The sequence below is a fragment of the Chelon labrosus genome (genome assembly GCF_963514085.1).
Source record: "Chelon labrosus genome assembly, chromosome: 12".
Taxonomy (NCBI): domain Eukaryota; kingdom Metazoa; phylum Chordata; class Actinopteri; order Mugiliformes; family Mugilidae; genus Chelon; species Chelon labrosus.
The window spans coordinates 7119993-7135461 of NC_140345.1; the positions used below are offsets into that span (position 1 = coordinate 7119993).

At 40.0% G+C, this 15469-nt stretch overlaps 2 protein-coding genes across 2 annotated transcripts; one reads left to right on the top strand and one right to left on the bottom strand.

The window, feature by feature from the left end:
* Nucleotides 1–1881: 1881 nt before the first annotated feature.
* On the bottom strand, nucleotides 1882–3592 carry LOC311497451 (uncharacterized protein). Its single transcript, XM_084557772.1, has 3 exons — nucleotides 3049–3592; nucleotides 2767–2917; nucleotides 1882–2640 (listed from the first exon to the last, which is right to left on the bottom strand). The coding sequence occupies exons 1-3, from the start codon at nucleotides 3086–3088 to the stop codon at nucleotides 2064–2066; spliced, it is 768 nt and encodes a 255-aa protein (XP_084413898.1). The 5' UTR covers nucleotides 3089–3592; the 3' UTR covers nucleotides 1882–2063.
* A 1053-nt stretch (nucleotides 3593–4645) lies between these two features.
* LOC311497592 (uncharacterized protein) lies at nucleotides 4646–7010 on the top strand. The gene is made up of 3 exons (XM_084557903.1): nucleotides 4646–5610; nucleotides 5717–5867; nucleotides 5951–7010. Exons 1-3 carry the CDS (start codon nucleotides 5571–5573, stop codon nucleotides 6525–6527), a joined length of 768 nt encoding a protein of 255 aa, XP_084414029.1. The 5' UTR covers nucleotides 4646–5570; the 3' UTR covers nucleotides 6528–7010.
* The last annotated feature ends 8459 nt before the right edge of the window (nucleotides 7011–15469 follow it).

Here is a 15469-nt window from a genome sequence, read left to right on the forward strand (position 1 = left end):
TTTTTTTAATGTTAGTTTAGTATGTACAAGCCTTAAGGTAGCTGGGATAGGCTCCAGCAGACCCCCGCGACCCTTAACAGGAATAAGTGGGTACAGAAGATGAATGAGTGAAAGCCTTAAGGTGCATGACAAATGACTTCAATGACCAGCTAGAGAAAATGAATCTGTCTCTGTGTCCTTTTCTCTAGACTGTCAAATAAAAGGGAAGTCATCTAGTTTTCGGTCAGAGTGGAACCAGCTGATGTGTGCAGAATGGCCAAATATGTGGAAGGTGCTATTTGTAGCTCCATCTCTCTGCAATGAACTGATGCTCGCAGCCCTTCAACAAAAGTGACCTAAAGTCACACTGCTAACGGCTATTATTCAGTGAATGACGCTCAAGGTGAGAGGGTAAGCTGATGGCGTATGCATCTTTTCAAGTGAAAGCGGTTAGGCCTTGTGTCTACTAAGTGTTTGAAGTCGTTCAGAAACATGGTTGGACGACATGCTTCTTCTTGTACACACTGATCATTCACATTTGGGTTTCCTTAGATCGGCATTAATTGCATATGAAGAGTGAAGTAGTATTCGTCTTCTCAGGCAAGATAATACAATTCTCTATATACAATATAAAGCCAGCTTAGCATAGCATAAAGAGTGGAGGCAAAGGTGAACGTCTAGCTTGGCTCAGTTTGAAAGTACATCAACTGCTGCCTCTAAAACCCACACTACACAACAAACAGCACAAAAGTTTTGGTATGGGTCAGACAACGCAAATAGAATGTGTGAATTAGTGAGCTTCAGGTGTGCTTATAGGTAGATTTAACTTGCTAAGCTAATCATACCATCTCCTTGTATTGGCTTCCTATTTATTGTACAAATATGAAAGTGGGATGTTTGTCTCTGCAAGAAAGCCAGTAAGTGCACTTTGCAAGTTCCTGACAGTTTTATCCTTGGATGAAACTTAATGGATCCGTGCAGGGTATTGAGCAATACTGATTAGGACATGCTTAATTGTGTAAAACATGACAAAACTTACTTAACTGAAATACTGGGTGTCTGAATAACTGCAATACACAGATATGACAGTTTATTTTATTTCAGCCAAGTAAACTGATCTATACCAAATGAATTAATGTACAGCTGATGCGGTATCTGTATAGCTACAGATTCAGAATATAGCTAAAAACGTGTGCATGTCCTCAGCAACAACAGGAAACCAGAGGGTTAAGTTGTGCAGAGCCTGTGACAGCTGGGGGCAGAACAGAGGAATGTTGTTTGCCATTGGGTAAGGCAGCATGTGATGGAGGCACAAAAGGGAAAACTGAAAAAAACAAGGTGAAAAAGGGAAGGGTTTTGGAGCTTCCAGACCTGCAGAGGCAATCCTCAACATGCCCTATGCCCACAACCGAATCTTACGGGGGAAGGAGTGGGGGGTAACTTTTGCAAGGAGACACTGAACAAGCAAGGCTGTGTTACCTAATGTTTTATGAGTGTGTGTATGATATGATGTTCCATTGGATCAAGTTTAAAAAAACTGCCATTGTCATTGATGTTTCAAGTAATAAAGTAATAGAAGTAATACAGATATGATGAACGAGATTAAATTGTGAGATTACTGAAGTGATCCAACCGTTTAATCGTGTAGGTGTGAGATAGTGGACATTGTGTCTGGTTTCCATTACTGCGTTTATGTAATGATGCATGTAATCGTTGTTTTTGGTTTCTTTCGTTTTTCATGTACACTTAAAACATTTACTGTTATTTGCCATTTATCAAGGTCTGACAAAAACTACACCAACACCAATTTCACCATGACACCATAACACAACAAGCTCACAAGGTTATGTTTTGCTTTTACTTTATTTTCCATAATATAGGAAGAGAACACAGTGTGTGGTCACAGCACCAACACATACGTATTTGATATGCATCTACTTTTTTAACACTGTAAATATATCTAATTACATTGAAAACTTTTCAAACAGGTGGATTTGTGTTGTAATAACAACATGGACATGTTTCTGGGAATAGGGTTTCTTAGGATGCAGTTCCTTTTTGGGTAATGTGAGGAGAAAGTTGAGTTATTTAGCCTTGACAAAGGACTCATACAGGGAGGTGAGACGAGCCCCGAGATCGTCGGCATATGGGTTCAGCTTTTCCCTCAGATCATCAACGTAGGGGGCAGCCATTTCTTTCACACGCTGGACTCTCTCTGTGAGCTCACTCTGGACCCTCTCGGTCACGGGGGCAACACGTTCCTTGAAATCCTGGACGTGCTGGTCCACCTTCTGCTTCAGGTCATCGGTGTAGGGGCCCAGCTGAGTCTGCATGTCTTTCACACTCTGCTCCAGGCTGGTTTTCAGCTCCTCGGTCTTCTGCACAATGGTGGCCCTCAGGGCTTCGGTGTCCACGGAGTCTGTGTAGGGGGCCAACTCCTGTTTGAGCAGCTCCACTCTCTGCTGGATCTGGACGTTGACTTCATCGGCGTAAGGCCCGAGCCTCTCCCTGACTGTGCTGAGTTCCTGGGTCACACGGTCTTTCAACACATCAGCCTCAGTGGTGACTTTGGCGATCAGATCCTGGGCTGCAGGGGGAAGCTGCTCTTGGATGGAGACTGCATACTGGGTGGCCATGTCAGTGCTTTCTGTCAGACGGGCACTTGATGATAAAATTGCCAGGGAAGGAAGAGCATGATAGTGAGATTTTTACCAAGTTTTTACCTACAGTTGAATCTGCATATCAATTATGTGTATCACACATGATTCCAAGCTTTCTATGACCTACCTGACATCCTGTCCAAACTGAGACTTTTTGATCATCTGGAGGGTGTCGTCTGCTGTCTGGGTGACTTTTTCAACATATTGCCAGAAAGCATCTTTCACCACTTCCATCTGTGGTTTGGGTGCATCAGCATAGAAGAGGTTGGCATTGCAGCCTGTTTGGAGACAAGAACAGTTTGAGAGCAGTGCAGAGATTTATGTCTACATTCATACAGTACATATTCCCTCATGCGGTTCTTAATCTTGAGCAAATTTGCAAGTAGAGATAGTCTGCCAATATACTCACCACTGACAATGGCCAAGACGAGCACGACAAGGACCTTCATGGCTCTTAGATCATTTGACAACAAAATACCAGTTAGTCACCACAGCATATTTAACACACAGTAGAAAAGAAGACATATCCGCTTATTTCTCAATCTTACCTGAGTTTCAAAGTGTACCTTCGAGTCGACTAGGTAGTGCTGGTGTTCAGGAGTTGAGGAGCTGCAGTTTATATAGGGAGCCTTTCAGTAATGATCCCAAAGTCCAAGTGCCAGTGCCCTGCTGTCACCTTGCCTCACCCTGGTACACTAACATCCTTTGTCAGTGCATTACTAATTTATGCAGCGTCATATCTCACTGATTATCTGCTAGAGCCACGTTTTTGGCGCAATTTTTGCTTCACTGTTCTATCACCTCATGTGTGAAGCTAAATATATGATTGATTGGTTGATTTGATTTGTCACTGTTTGAATGGGACAAAATCCATTAGATTAACATTCTGTGAACCTCACCTCTGTCTGTAATCACTCAGATAACTTTCTGCCTAGACATAGGGAATATATCTCATTAACTTCTTTGATGTCCAGTGCTAATTGAGCATGCAGTATAAATTTAATTCTTATCTCATGACAGTTTGCCAGCTAACGTCACGGCAACTCATAATTCTAGTTTCTGTGTCATGCCAATGTTCAGCAGTCCTGTCTGTCTGGCCAAAGGTTTGCAGACTCAGGCAGTGTCAGCTTCTGTAGGACAAAGTTGCTGCTGTTTCATACCAGACGAGCCATAGTTCAGTTGTCAGATCAGCATTATAGTCATATTAGTTCAATTGAATTTAAGATTGAATAAGACTTACAACTAATGAAAGCTGCTTTTTTTATGCAATTAATAACCCTTATTCTCCAAATGTTTGTGAAACTGGGACAATAGCACTGTAGAACCAAGTCAGTGATAAAGATTACAAATGAGTAACAAAACACAAGTAGTATTAAGAGTATAGCAAAGGTTAAAGGTTTAATTAGTACATAATGTATACAAGGAATGCAGTAACACCTATCTGTCAATATTAAGTTGACTTAGAGAGTAACGATAAGTATTTATGTGAGTTATTATTACTTTTATTAAAGTGATAAAAAGAAAAGTATAATCATAAAGCTATAGTAAATTAATTGTATATAAATTGTATTTTCTGACACAGTTCATGTGCATCTGGTTTCCCTTGGTAGCACATTACTGAGTATTAAAAACAATAGAATACAGAGCTGGCAGTGTAGGTAATCACCTTAAAATAGTTTGTGAACACACCAGATTTTAGTAGATATAGTAGATTCTTTTTTCCATTCTGCAAAGTTTTCGTGAATCCTGCATTAGCATCTCATGAGGCTCAGACTGCTAATGTAGTGGCAAACATGGCTCTCAGATGACGCTGCTTGTCAGTGTTTATTGTTTATTGTAACAAAATGTAGCAGGAACTGCCACTGGAGTTTTCTAGTGGTAGTTGCTACTAGCAACAAAGTATTGAAGAGAAACCGATGGTAACAGTCGTGATGACATGTCCACAGGTGTCACCTCGACACCACCACTGCCACCATAACCCTGTTAAGTAAACATGAGTAAAATAGGATGAAAATTGGGGTAATTTTCACAATATAGCCCACTGTGATACAAAAGACAAATGCAGAGTTAATGTGGTTGTGGTTATTATCACTGTAAATATTTCACAGGTTTGCTCCCACTCTTGGTAATGATTTAATGTCATTTTATTGACCATTCAGCCAATCAAATAGTAACTATTGGTAACTCTTTCTTCTCAAGTTTCCTCGTTGTTTGTTAATATCTTGAAACAAGGCTGGAAATTTAACATATCAGTGTAAATGTTATTTGACAACCAGCTGAAAACTACTGCACTTCTGTAAGAATAGGTTCTGTAAAAGTTACTCAGTTTCTGAGTCCTGACATGAATTACTTCTGCTGCATATTGTAAAGACAGCTAATATTCAAGAAAGCAAACCTTTAATAGATAGAATAGAATTTATCCTGATTACTTGACCCTAATACAAAGTCCACTAGTGTAAGCATTTCAAGGTTATCAGGAGTTATCTTCGGGGCTGGAAGCACTGGAGTACGTGGATAGTTTATTACTATATCCTAAATGCTTCCCAGAACGGTCCAAAGGAGAAAAAAATCTATATTCACTGTGGAATAAATATGTTTTGTTATTAGGCCTTTACAAAGGCCAGAAGTTGTGTGAAAGTTGCCACAAGAAGCAGTGGAAACAGGAAAAGAGCTGCCGTGACAGCATGGCAGGGACTCCTGGACTTTGGGCTCTCGACTACAACTGTCATCTGACTTTACTATATATACACGGAAGCACCAGTCTGACAAACTCGCACTAAATCGTGACTGATAGACAAGCCCTAAAGCAGGTGAGTGCCTTTCCAATAAAAATGTAATATAAAAAAAAAAATATATATATCAGTGTTTAGACTACGTTAAAATAGCGTGACTGTTAACTAAATCATTATCGTTTTTCAGCAATTTGCAGTCATGAAGGTGTTGGTTGTGCTAGCTGTTGCTGTGCTCTCTGGTAAGTTGCACTCTTGTTACTTTTAAGTGAAAGCTGATCGGAATGGCTATCACTCGGGTGACTTAAAATCTGCACTGCTTTCACACTGTTCTTCTCCATCCTACAGGCTGCAATGCCAATCTCTTCTATGCTGATGCGCCCAAACCACAGCTGGAGGTGGTGACGGATGCGTTCTGGGAATATGCTGAAAAAGCCACCCGGACAGCAGACGACACCCTCCAGATGATCAGAAAGTCACCAATTGGACAGGAAATTAAGTAAGTTGGATGTCATACTGTCATACGGTCATATGATTGCCACAAACCTCTGACTTCTGATAATCACTTTGCCTGTCTTCTAGTGCCCGTCTGACAGAAAGCGCTGACATGGCCAGCAAATATGCAGTGACCCTGCAAGAGCAGCTTTCCCCTGCAGCACAGGACCTGATGACCAAGATCACCACAGAAGCTGATGTGTTGAAAAATGTGCTGACCCAGGAGCTGACCTCTGTCAGGGACAAGTTGGAGCCCTATACTGAGGATATGAAGGCCCAGATCCAGCAGAGAGTGGAGCAGCTTAAACAGGAGCTGGCTCCCTATGCAGACTCCCTGGACTCCGAGGCCCTGAGGACCACCCTGATGCAGAGGAGTGAGGAGCTGAAGACCAGTCTTGAGCAGAGTGTCAAGGACCTGCAGGCTCAGCTGGGACCCTACACAGATGACCTGAAGCAGAAGGTGGACCAGCACCTGAAGCGCTTCCAAAAAAGTGTTTCTCCAATGACGGAGAAGGTCCAATTGGAGTTGAGTCAACGAGCCAGTCTGGTGAAACAAATGGTGGCCCCCTACGCCGAGGACCTGAGGGAAAAGCTTGACCCCTACGCCCAGGACCTCCAAGCCCAACTCATGTCCCTCTACCAGTCCTTTGTCAACGCCAACTAAGTCGACCTCCACACCAGCTACATCATATACCAAGATCCTGGCCTTGTAGGTCTACCTCTGTTTGAAGCATGACATTCAGTAATTTAAATGTCTGACTTGTACTGTGAACCAAATTAAACTATTTGTACACTCACAACATAATATTTATTGCTAAGTGCAAAGATTGCAAAGCATTGCACTTGTCGAAGATGTATATACTTTTTATTGTGTGTTGTGAAGTTAGAAACTGTGACCTTGTTTTGAAATTTGTAATTTATCTAAAATAAAATGATGAATCTGGAAACCATAAACTGGGACAGTCTTTTCTTCTCTTTAAACAATGGATAATCTATGAGGATGTTCATCACAAAAAAGTCTTCTGGCAACAACAACAATTTAGAACATTCTGTATATTTACAAGCCATTCTGAAAGTACACAGCGATGAGTAATACTTAAACACAGAGAGTTTTCTCCTGTGTGGTCACAAGCCACAGCTACTAAATGCACATGTGCTGCTTTTCCCCCAGGAGACTCCATCTTTCGTGTTTCAACATGTTCTGGCTCCTGTCACAGGCTTGTCTCCTGTTTTTTCCAAGGGGAGGGGGACGGGAGGGGGACGGGATGGGCGGTATCTTTGTTCTTGTACTTGTCAATTCTTGTCATAAAACTGCACTTTACATGTGTCAAAAAATGACTGTAATAAACGTAGATGACAAATGTGTTGTGGAGAGGTCTAGGTGATCTAATCCCTTTAGATTATACACTGACAACTGGTTGCAATAAATATTGTTTTTATGTATAACTTGTTGTGAACAGAAGTTTCTCTTTTATACTAAAGCAACAATTGTGCAATCCCTTCTTGTTGTAAACATACAGCACACAGCCTTATCCTTCTTATCCAGCCCCTATTGACAGTGCCAGCATCCAACGTGGAGGGTCAGAGTCCAGTGACAATAGTACATACACACTTGCATGCACAAACAACACACAAAACACATTTGTTCCCTGGTTACTTCAAAACAGCAGAAACTTTATTGCCGATGTATATCAGACATTCTTAATACATTGAAACAAGCGTTCTCTATTAAAAACTAAAATTGTTCTACTATTATATTTCGTTCAAATGCCTAAACTCTTTTATGCACCTCTTTCTCAACTGTTACTCTTTAAGTTTCAGTTTGTCTTTTATGTAGTTTCTTTAAAGAAGTGCTTTTCAGTGAGACACAAGCTACTGCAAGAGCTCTGTCAGGCTTTGAAAATGCAAATCCGATCACACGTTTTCATACTCCAGCCTGCCTTTTTTATACCTAATTAGCATTTGTGTGGGCACTAAAAAGGACAATTGACACTGCTTTATCAGTCAAAATGGCCAAAAGGCACTGTTAAGTCTATTAAAGGCCAGACTTCTGTCTGCCCCATTCAAACTCCATGAAACAGACCCCCTGAGTAGAGGGGGGGTGACACTTGACTCGAACATGTTTGTTTGAACAAGACACATCTTGCCTGTAATGAGAAACAGAGATTTGGTTTTGTTTTGATGTAGATTTAGAGACTACTTACATCTGATAAGCTCCAGAGCCAATGACGTGCAGCAGCTATCTTCTAATCACTGTTGGCAGTGCTGTTCATTCCACCTTGTTGTCAGATATCATCTCATAATGGTCTGCTTTCACATACAGGATGGTTATAAAGAAATGGACTGAGTGAAGTGAAAATGTTAGTATACCGCAATACAATCCCACAGCCCTAAAAGAAATGAGAAGCTCGCGAGGCACGGGCCACTGCTAAACTTAATACTCTCTGTGCAATATTGGTAAAGCCAGAAACCAGACTGTGAGACTTCAGAAAGACGATAGAGGGTGCAAGAGCATCATTTTGATGGGATAAGGCACATTCAACAAAAGCAAGAATACTCCTTCATGACAATGATCCAAAAAGCGCTGCAACAATCACACTTGAATTACACTCCAATATTACACTTTATGTGTTTTAACATTTGAGTGTTTTAAAGTCAAATAATAGTGTCAAAGTGCAACTAAATGGAATCATGTGTGCCTGTGCAAGAATCTTGAATCATTTAACATTTTGGTGATATTGTACAAGGTTGTACTGGTTGGGAGTAAAGTGTAAAGACAGATTTTAAAATACTGGTACTTTGAATTCTTTTTTTCCCACGTAATTTCTGACATGTCAGAGAGAAATACTATTCTATTTACATGTACATTACATTTAAAAACAGTGGCTTTCAGTTAAATTTTTTTTTATTGAGGCTTCTCAGATGCATTAAGTAAAAAAATCTGCTTTATCTTAACCAACTGAAGCCTGAAAGTTGCACTTACTGTATAATAAGTGGTTGCGTTAGACTTTTTTGTTGTCTGTCATTTTGACTGACAGGGTCATAAAAATCCCATCATAATCAATTTTTACCCGTCACTATTTTTTTTAAATGATAATAATGTCATATTCAATAGCATTTAATTTTCATTCATTTTTAATTAATGTTCTCTGCCGAGTGAGTGGCCGAGTGAAGCACTATTCTCATCACAGAGAAAATACAAATGCTCTTAATGTGTTGCCGCCTACGCCTAAAGACGAAAAAAAAAGGGTCATATTTTAAAATTCAGATCCTTAATCACAGACACGAATGTCTGTTTTCTTCCAGACTGTAAGTAACGTTATAATACCGAATCTCACTCGGCAGAGTAACGCGCACCTAACTCATGACCGCTAGAGAATTCAACCAAAACTAACTGACTGCTAACCATAACCTTAACCGTAACTCATAACCGGATTCCTGCTTGCGGGCAGCTCGTGGCTTCACTTTTGAGTTCTTCCTGTTGTTGACTACTGTTGTATAAGCTTGGAGCTGTTGCGAGTGAATTAATAGCCTACTCTGCATCCACTCCACATACATTTTAGACCATAAGAAAATAAAATATTCTTTCGTAGTGGTTACCCTGTCCACATTAATTTTTTTGCACAGCCTGATTTTGAGCTTTAGGTTTAGGCTTATGTAAGCTACTTGATATGATTTTCAGTGGCCACGTTTATATGATCACAATGAACTGATAAATGGCAATAACAGGTAACTGTACTAATCCGTTCTTAGGTGTTTACTATGCTTTATTATGTCTGGAGTGAATGTAGTGGAAACACTTTCTTTCGGGTCAAGCGACTCATAAGTGACTCGCTTCTCATTTCAGTGAGTGACTCAGAATGATCCGAATCCCTCGAATGATCCGGGTTTTGCACTACTACTCAACTGCCATGACTTTTTGTCTGAGTGAAGCCAACGAGGTCATGCATCAAGAGAGTCAAGAGCCAATTAATATGCTCACTCGCCTCCAAGTGGTCAGGGGTGTGAATTGCAATCTGTTAAAATGACAGATGGCCTTCGGATTTTTCCGTCACTGTTTAAAAAAAACAAAAAACGGTCAATGACGGAAAATATTTGGTTAACGCAACCCCTGATGTTAATGAATTAATTTAATGATCCAACATTGCAATAATAACACTTCTGGCATATCGGTTTTACTAGTTTCTTGCACTTTACATAACATTTTGAGACTTACTTGTGACAAAATATATTACACTGTGATATTAATACTTTTATTTGAGTAAATCATCCGAATACTGAACCAACTGACTGCAGGATTGGGGGTTCATCCCTCCGGTTTATGTGACAATGTAAACGCAATGGTGTTCTTAGTTTAGGCCAGTGGAAGAGGCTACACTGCCACCCAGTGGTGAAAGTGTGACAGAGCTTTCGTTTATATTGACATATAAAGTTTTATGATAGTTTTATGAAATGTAGAATAAATATGCATGTGGAGGTTAAGTAGATCTGTTTGTTCAACAGGTCATGTGACTGGAATTGATTTGCAGTTAAATGTTTGCCATCAACCGAATGTTCTCTTCTTCATGTTGTGTTTATTCTTTCAGTATTACTCAGCGCATTACACTAATGTCATTTGAAAGAAAAAGGTAAACTGAAATGCTTTTACTGTTACGGATCGTTATTTCTCTCATGCTGTGACAACAACAAAAAAAACTGTCCTCTCAGACAATATGACCCTGTAGGTTGCTGGTGCATGACGCTCAATGTGATCCACTGCAGTGTTTTCAGCTTATGTTAAAGTGATTCAAAGGCCTGGCTATGATGGGAGCGAAAAAGAAAGTCGTGTGATGTTAAAGGGCCACAAAGCTAGAGTGAATAAATGCACTCATTTCAAAGGCCTCACATTTCAACACAGTAGTTGTTTTAACATAAATCATGATCTTTCCTTAAACCAAATCAGCCTGGTTTACAATCACATTATTGTGTGAGAGGTTAATGTTTCAGATGAGATTTTTAACATGTTATTTGAGACAGAACTCATTCTGCCACTATGTTCCTTTGGGTCACATCGGAGGGCAGGGCCACACAATATAGGCATTTAGGCTGGGTGCATCAGGAAAGCCTCCATGCTTAGGCAGACCCTCTCACACCTTCCCATTCCCTTTCTCAGGTAGGTATCAGGCAGAAGATCCTGCAGCATCCGGGCCCGCACACACAGCAACATCTTCCTCTGCCAGGCCATCAGAACAGAGATGGAGCCTTTCAACAGACAAGGTAGGTAACTGCTTTAGCATCCACGGTGTGTTAAATGAAACGTTCATTCTTTATTTTTCATTTTTTTATTACGATTTAACAATAGAAGTGGTGGAAGGTAAGCAGTATGTAAAGCTCAAACCTCTTCTCTGTCATACTGCAGCTGCAGAAAATGTTTGGTTGAAGGCCCCCTGGTCAGTGGGGTGTTTACATTGTTCAGTTGTTCAGCGTCTAAGTGTTGTGTCTGGTGATCAGGTTATGCGCTGTAACTTATATAACAGGCGAATGTGGGCACATATTTGTGTGTATAGTACCTGAATGCAGACACAAAGCAGTGTTCTTGATGTACACATAGGTCATTGTTCATATCCTTCTGGCACTCTTATGTGACATACTTGACAGGATGATTACCAGGTAAGAGTCCTTTGTCGTGACTTTCTGCTATTAGTAGCTGTTATGCTTGTTTAACTACTCTTTCCCTTCCTCCTCCATTACGTATTGCAATAACTTTTCTGATGCATTTCTAACAAGGCCACCTTTAATCTCTGCACTTTTATTTCAGACCTCGTTTTCATTTTTTTGTAACATGAAATGTATGATTGTTTTCTTCCAAACATATCTCTCACCTCCCTTCCGCTATTACCTTGCCAGTGATAATTGGAACATTATCAAATGACACTTAATTTGTCTCTAATTTGTCTCATATGTCCACGGCCCATTCATGTGTAGGAGTTACTGGAGGTGATGTAAAGTAGACTAAGAGAGCTGTAATTAAAATTTCGCTGCTAATGACTTGAAACAACAAATCAGCCAACATCTGGTCTGAAATGATTCTTGTAATTAGTTTCATAAATAACTGGGGTTTTTTTTAATTTTTTATTCAGCTCATTATGACTAACTGTGGACTAACTAACGTATTGAAGTTGAACCATAAAGTGTTTGACTGCCATCAAAAAGAACACAAATTCACACTTCACATCCTGATCATTACCAGGACACCTTGACATGCATACCTTTCTATGTGAACGTAACCATGTTTGTCACAAAAAGAACATAATCTTGACCGAGGTATCATTTAAATGTTTATTCACAACCAAAGGAGAGATTCCATGAGAGGCGAACAAGGCACCTAATCATACAATGTTATATAGCCAGCATATATTTTTGCAACGTGGACCCGTTTTTCCGAATCACCTTCATGGCATCAGGTAGCTTTGAAGATTAGAACATGTGTAATATGTCCCTTTGTACTGCAAAAAAAAAAACAAAAAAACGATGGAAAACACAAAGGGTGTTTCCATAGACGTACTTTAAACTGTGTGAACAACAGTTAGGATATCCGCGGTTCTCCAATCCAATTTATGCGCAAAGTTAGTTTTCACAGTGGGAGTGACAGAGATCAACTCAACATCTGGATCAGCTAACGAACCATCTATCTAACTTAACAGATCACAGGTGGAGTGGACATTTATCTCAGTCTGTTTAATTTCACTGATACACACAAGACATTGTAAATAGCTGTTTTCTTAAAACAAAGCCCTTTGAACATTGTGACACCACAGTCAAACCTAGTGTCAAAAAAGAAGGCACATTCAGTGGCTTTATTTATACAAAGGTGCTGATTTTATTATCACATTCCCCTGAACGCCATAAGGATGAGTTTGAGGTTCAGACAAGAAGGAGAAAACTCACCTGGAGGGTTTCCAGTCAGTGGCACTAACCTTTTTGAAATCTTTCAGTTTTTTTCACCAGCTTTCATTAGCTTTTTACGTAGCACACAGCTCATAACCAGACAGGATTGAGTGCTCCAGCTCCTGCTGTACCTCTGCTCAGATTACATGTATACTTGTACAGGAGGTGAACTAGCAGCACAGATATCATACAGATATACAAAAAAAAAAAAAAATATTAAACATGTCTTAAGAAAAGTACTGTTAGTCTGGTTGCTAGTAAAAAATCATATGTTTTGTTTCCAGGTAACCTGAGGAAGGTGGGGCATCTCAACTATGACACCAACTGAGAGTCGTGAAAGGAGACAGCTGCTTTTTGCTCATTAACTTTGATTGCAGATGTTATGGCGTTAAAAAAAAGACATAGCTTATAAAGGAATATAGATTAAATATATCATATACGTATCTGGAAGTGTGCTGATCCTACACGAAACAAATGCTGTTATGACTGCAACTTTGTTACATCAAATGGAACAATTTTTTTGTTAGTCTAAAATCAGATGTCTTTGGATTTGATTTTGCCAAACAATATAGTGCAAATTTCAGCTTCAAGTTGGAACAATGCTTGATGAAGCACAAGTTCAATCTGCCTCAAAGTGTATGGCTGAGTCACAGTAAAGTTTATTCATCACCAGTAAAGGTCACGTCTGTCAACTCACAGTCAGAGTTGAACAGCATCATTTTTAAGTCACAAGTGTCCAGACAGATGACAAATGGACTGTCTAAGCCAAACAAAGAAGCACAAATGAGTATGTTGAAAAGTTTAAAATAGCGCAGGAGGCTGTGTTCCAAACAATGTGAAAAAGCCTGTATTACCCTTTGTCTGGCAGCTCCTGTATCTACTGAGAATCCTCAGCACATACAGTAGTGGTGTTCAGCTGAATCTCATTATTTTCATTATCAAGATGCCACAACAATTTGTAGACATGCATTTTCTGCTTGCTCAAAACTTACATAATGTATCGTAGCACAGTATGGCATATACAGCATATAATGGTACTTGTGGTAGATAAAAATAATGGTTCATTTCTCGTTGATCGACAGAGTTTTACTCCTTGGATAATCAAGAAAAACTTGTCAAGACCCATAAAACTATAAAACGAAGATGTCTAGAAGGGTGTACACGATGTGATCTTTGCAAGGCTGGTGAATGTACTGTATATACTGCCTATACTATAACTAAATCACCTGCTTTATTCATTCATTCATCTTCTGTAACCGCTTGTCCTGTGAAGGGTCGCGGGGTCTGCTGGAGCCTATCCCAGCTGTCATCGGACGAGAGTACACCCTGGACATGTGGCCAGTCTATAGCAGAGCTAACACAGAGAGACGGACAACCATTCACACTCACACTCACACCTACGGCCAATTTAGAATCACCAATGAACCTAACTAGCATGTCTTTGGACGTTGGGAGGAAGCTGGAGTACCCGGAGAGAACCCACGCAGACACATGGAGAACATGCAAACTCCACACAGAAAGGCCCAGTCGGCCCCATGGATTCGAACCCGGAACCTTCTTGCTATGAGGCATCAGTGCTTGTATTTTGTACAAATCTTACAGAACATCCCACTTTTTATGAACACGATTAGGTTCTACATGTATGCTTTAGTCGGATGTATGTATCTATGACAGATCCCTCTCCTCTCTTTTTTTCTCTCTATCTGGCTGGGATAAAGCAGATGGGTCCCTCCACACGAGCTGGTTTCTGCTCACGGTTTCTTCACCGTCACCTTCATGTTTGCTCTGGGGGTTTCAGGCCAGGTTTTGTAAAGCATCTTGAGACAATTTGTATTGTTATTGACGCTATATAATTAAAATTGAATTGAATTGGATTGTTTTAACTGATTTACTTTTACATTAATAAAACTGTAAGTACAACATATCATTTGTTCTTGAGTCTGTTTTAGCATAGCCACAAGTCCCCTGTTGTTTATGTTGAAAATGTCAACTGTCCATCTTTTACAATGTATGGATTTTTGCAACCTATGCAGTGCCACTGAAAAAAAGTACGACAAAGTTCACAGAAAAACAAATTTAAAAAAAGAATTTAACTGCACAAGTATGTACACAACAGAACTAGTTGAAGCGCCCTTTGATTTTTATTCCAGCATTCAGTCCGTTTGGAGAAGAGTCTTGGCATCATCTTAGCACATTTCCAACTCTCCTTGTGTCCAGCTCTCGACAGGTTTCCCCACAAATTTTCAATAGGATTCAGTCTCGAGCTTGGCCATTCCAAAACATTAACTTTTTTTTTCCACTGAAACTTTTTTTGTTGTTGTTGATTTGGATGTGTGCCCTTGATCAACTGTCATGCCGAATGGTTTTCTCCATTTTCTGATTTCTAGCAAACAGCAGCATGTTCTGCTCCAAAAGTGACTGGAGCTTTTCACAAGTCCCTCGACATTTGCTAAGGCCCCAGTTCCAGCTGAAAAAAAGGCAGCTCAAAATTAGGATGCTGTGATCATCTTTCAGCAGGGCATGGTGCTCTTTTTGCTGTTGTTTTTGCTACAAATATTTCCTTTTACATTCGCTTTCCACCTTGGTTTTACCATGCCATAATACATTTTCCAACATGGTTTTTGCAGTGTTTTGCAAGGCTTGGCTTTTTCATCAAAAACAAAAAACACCCAACTAAGG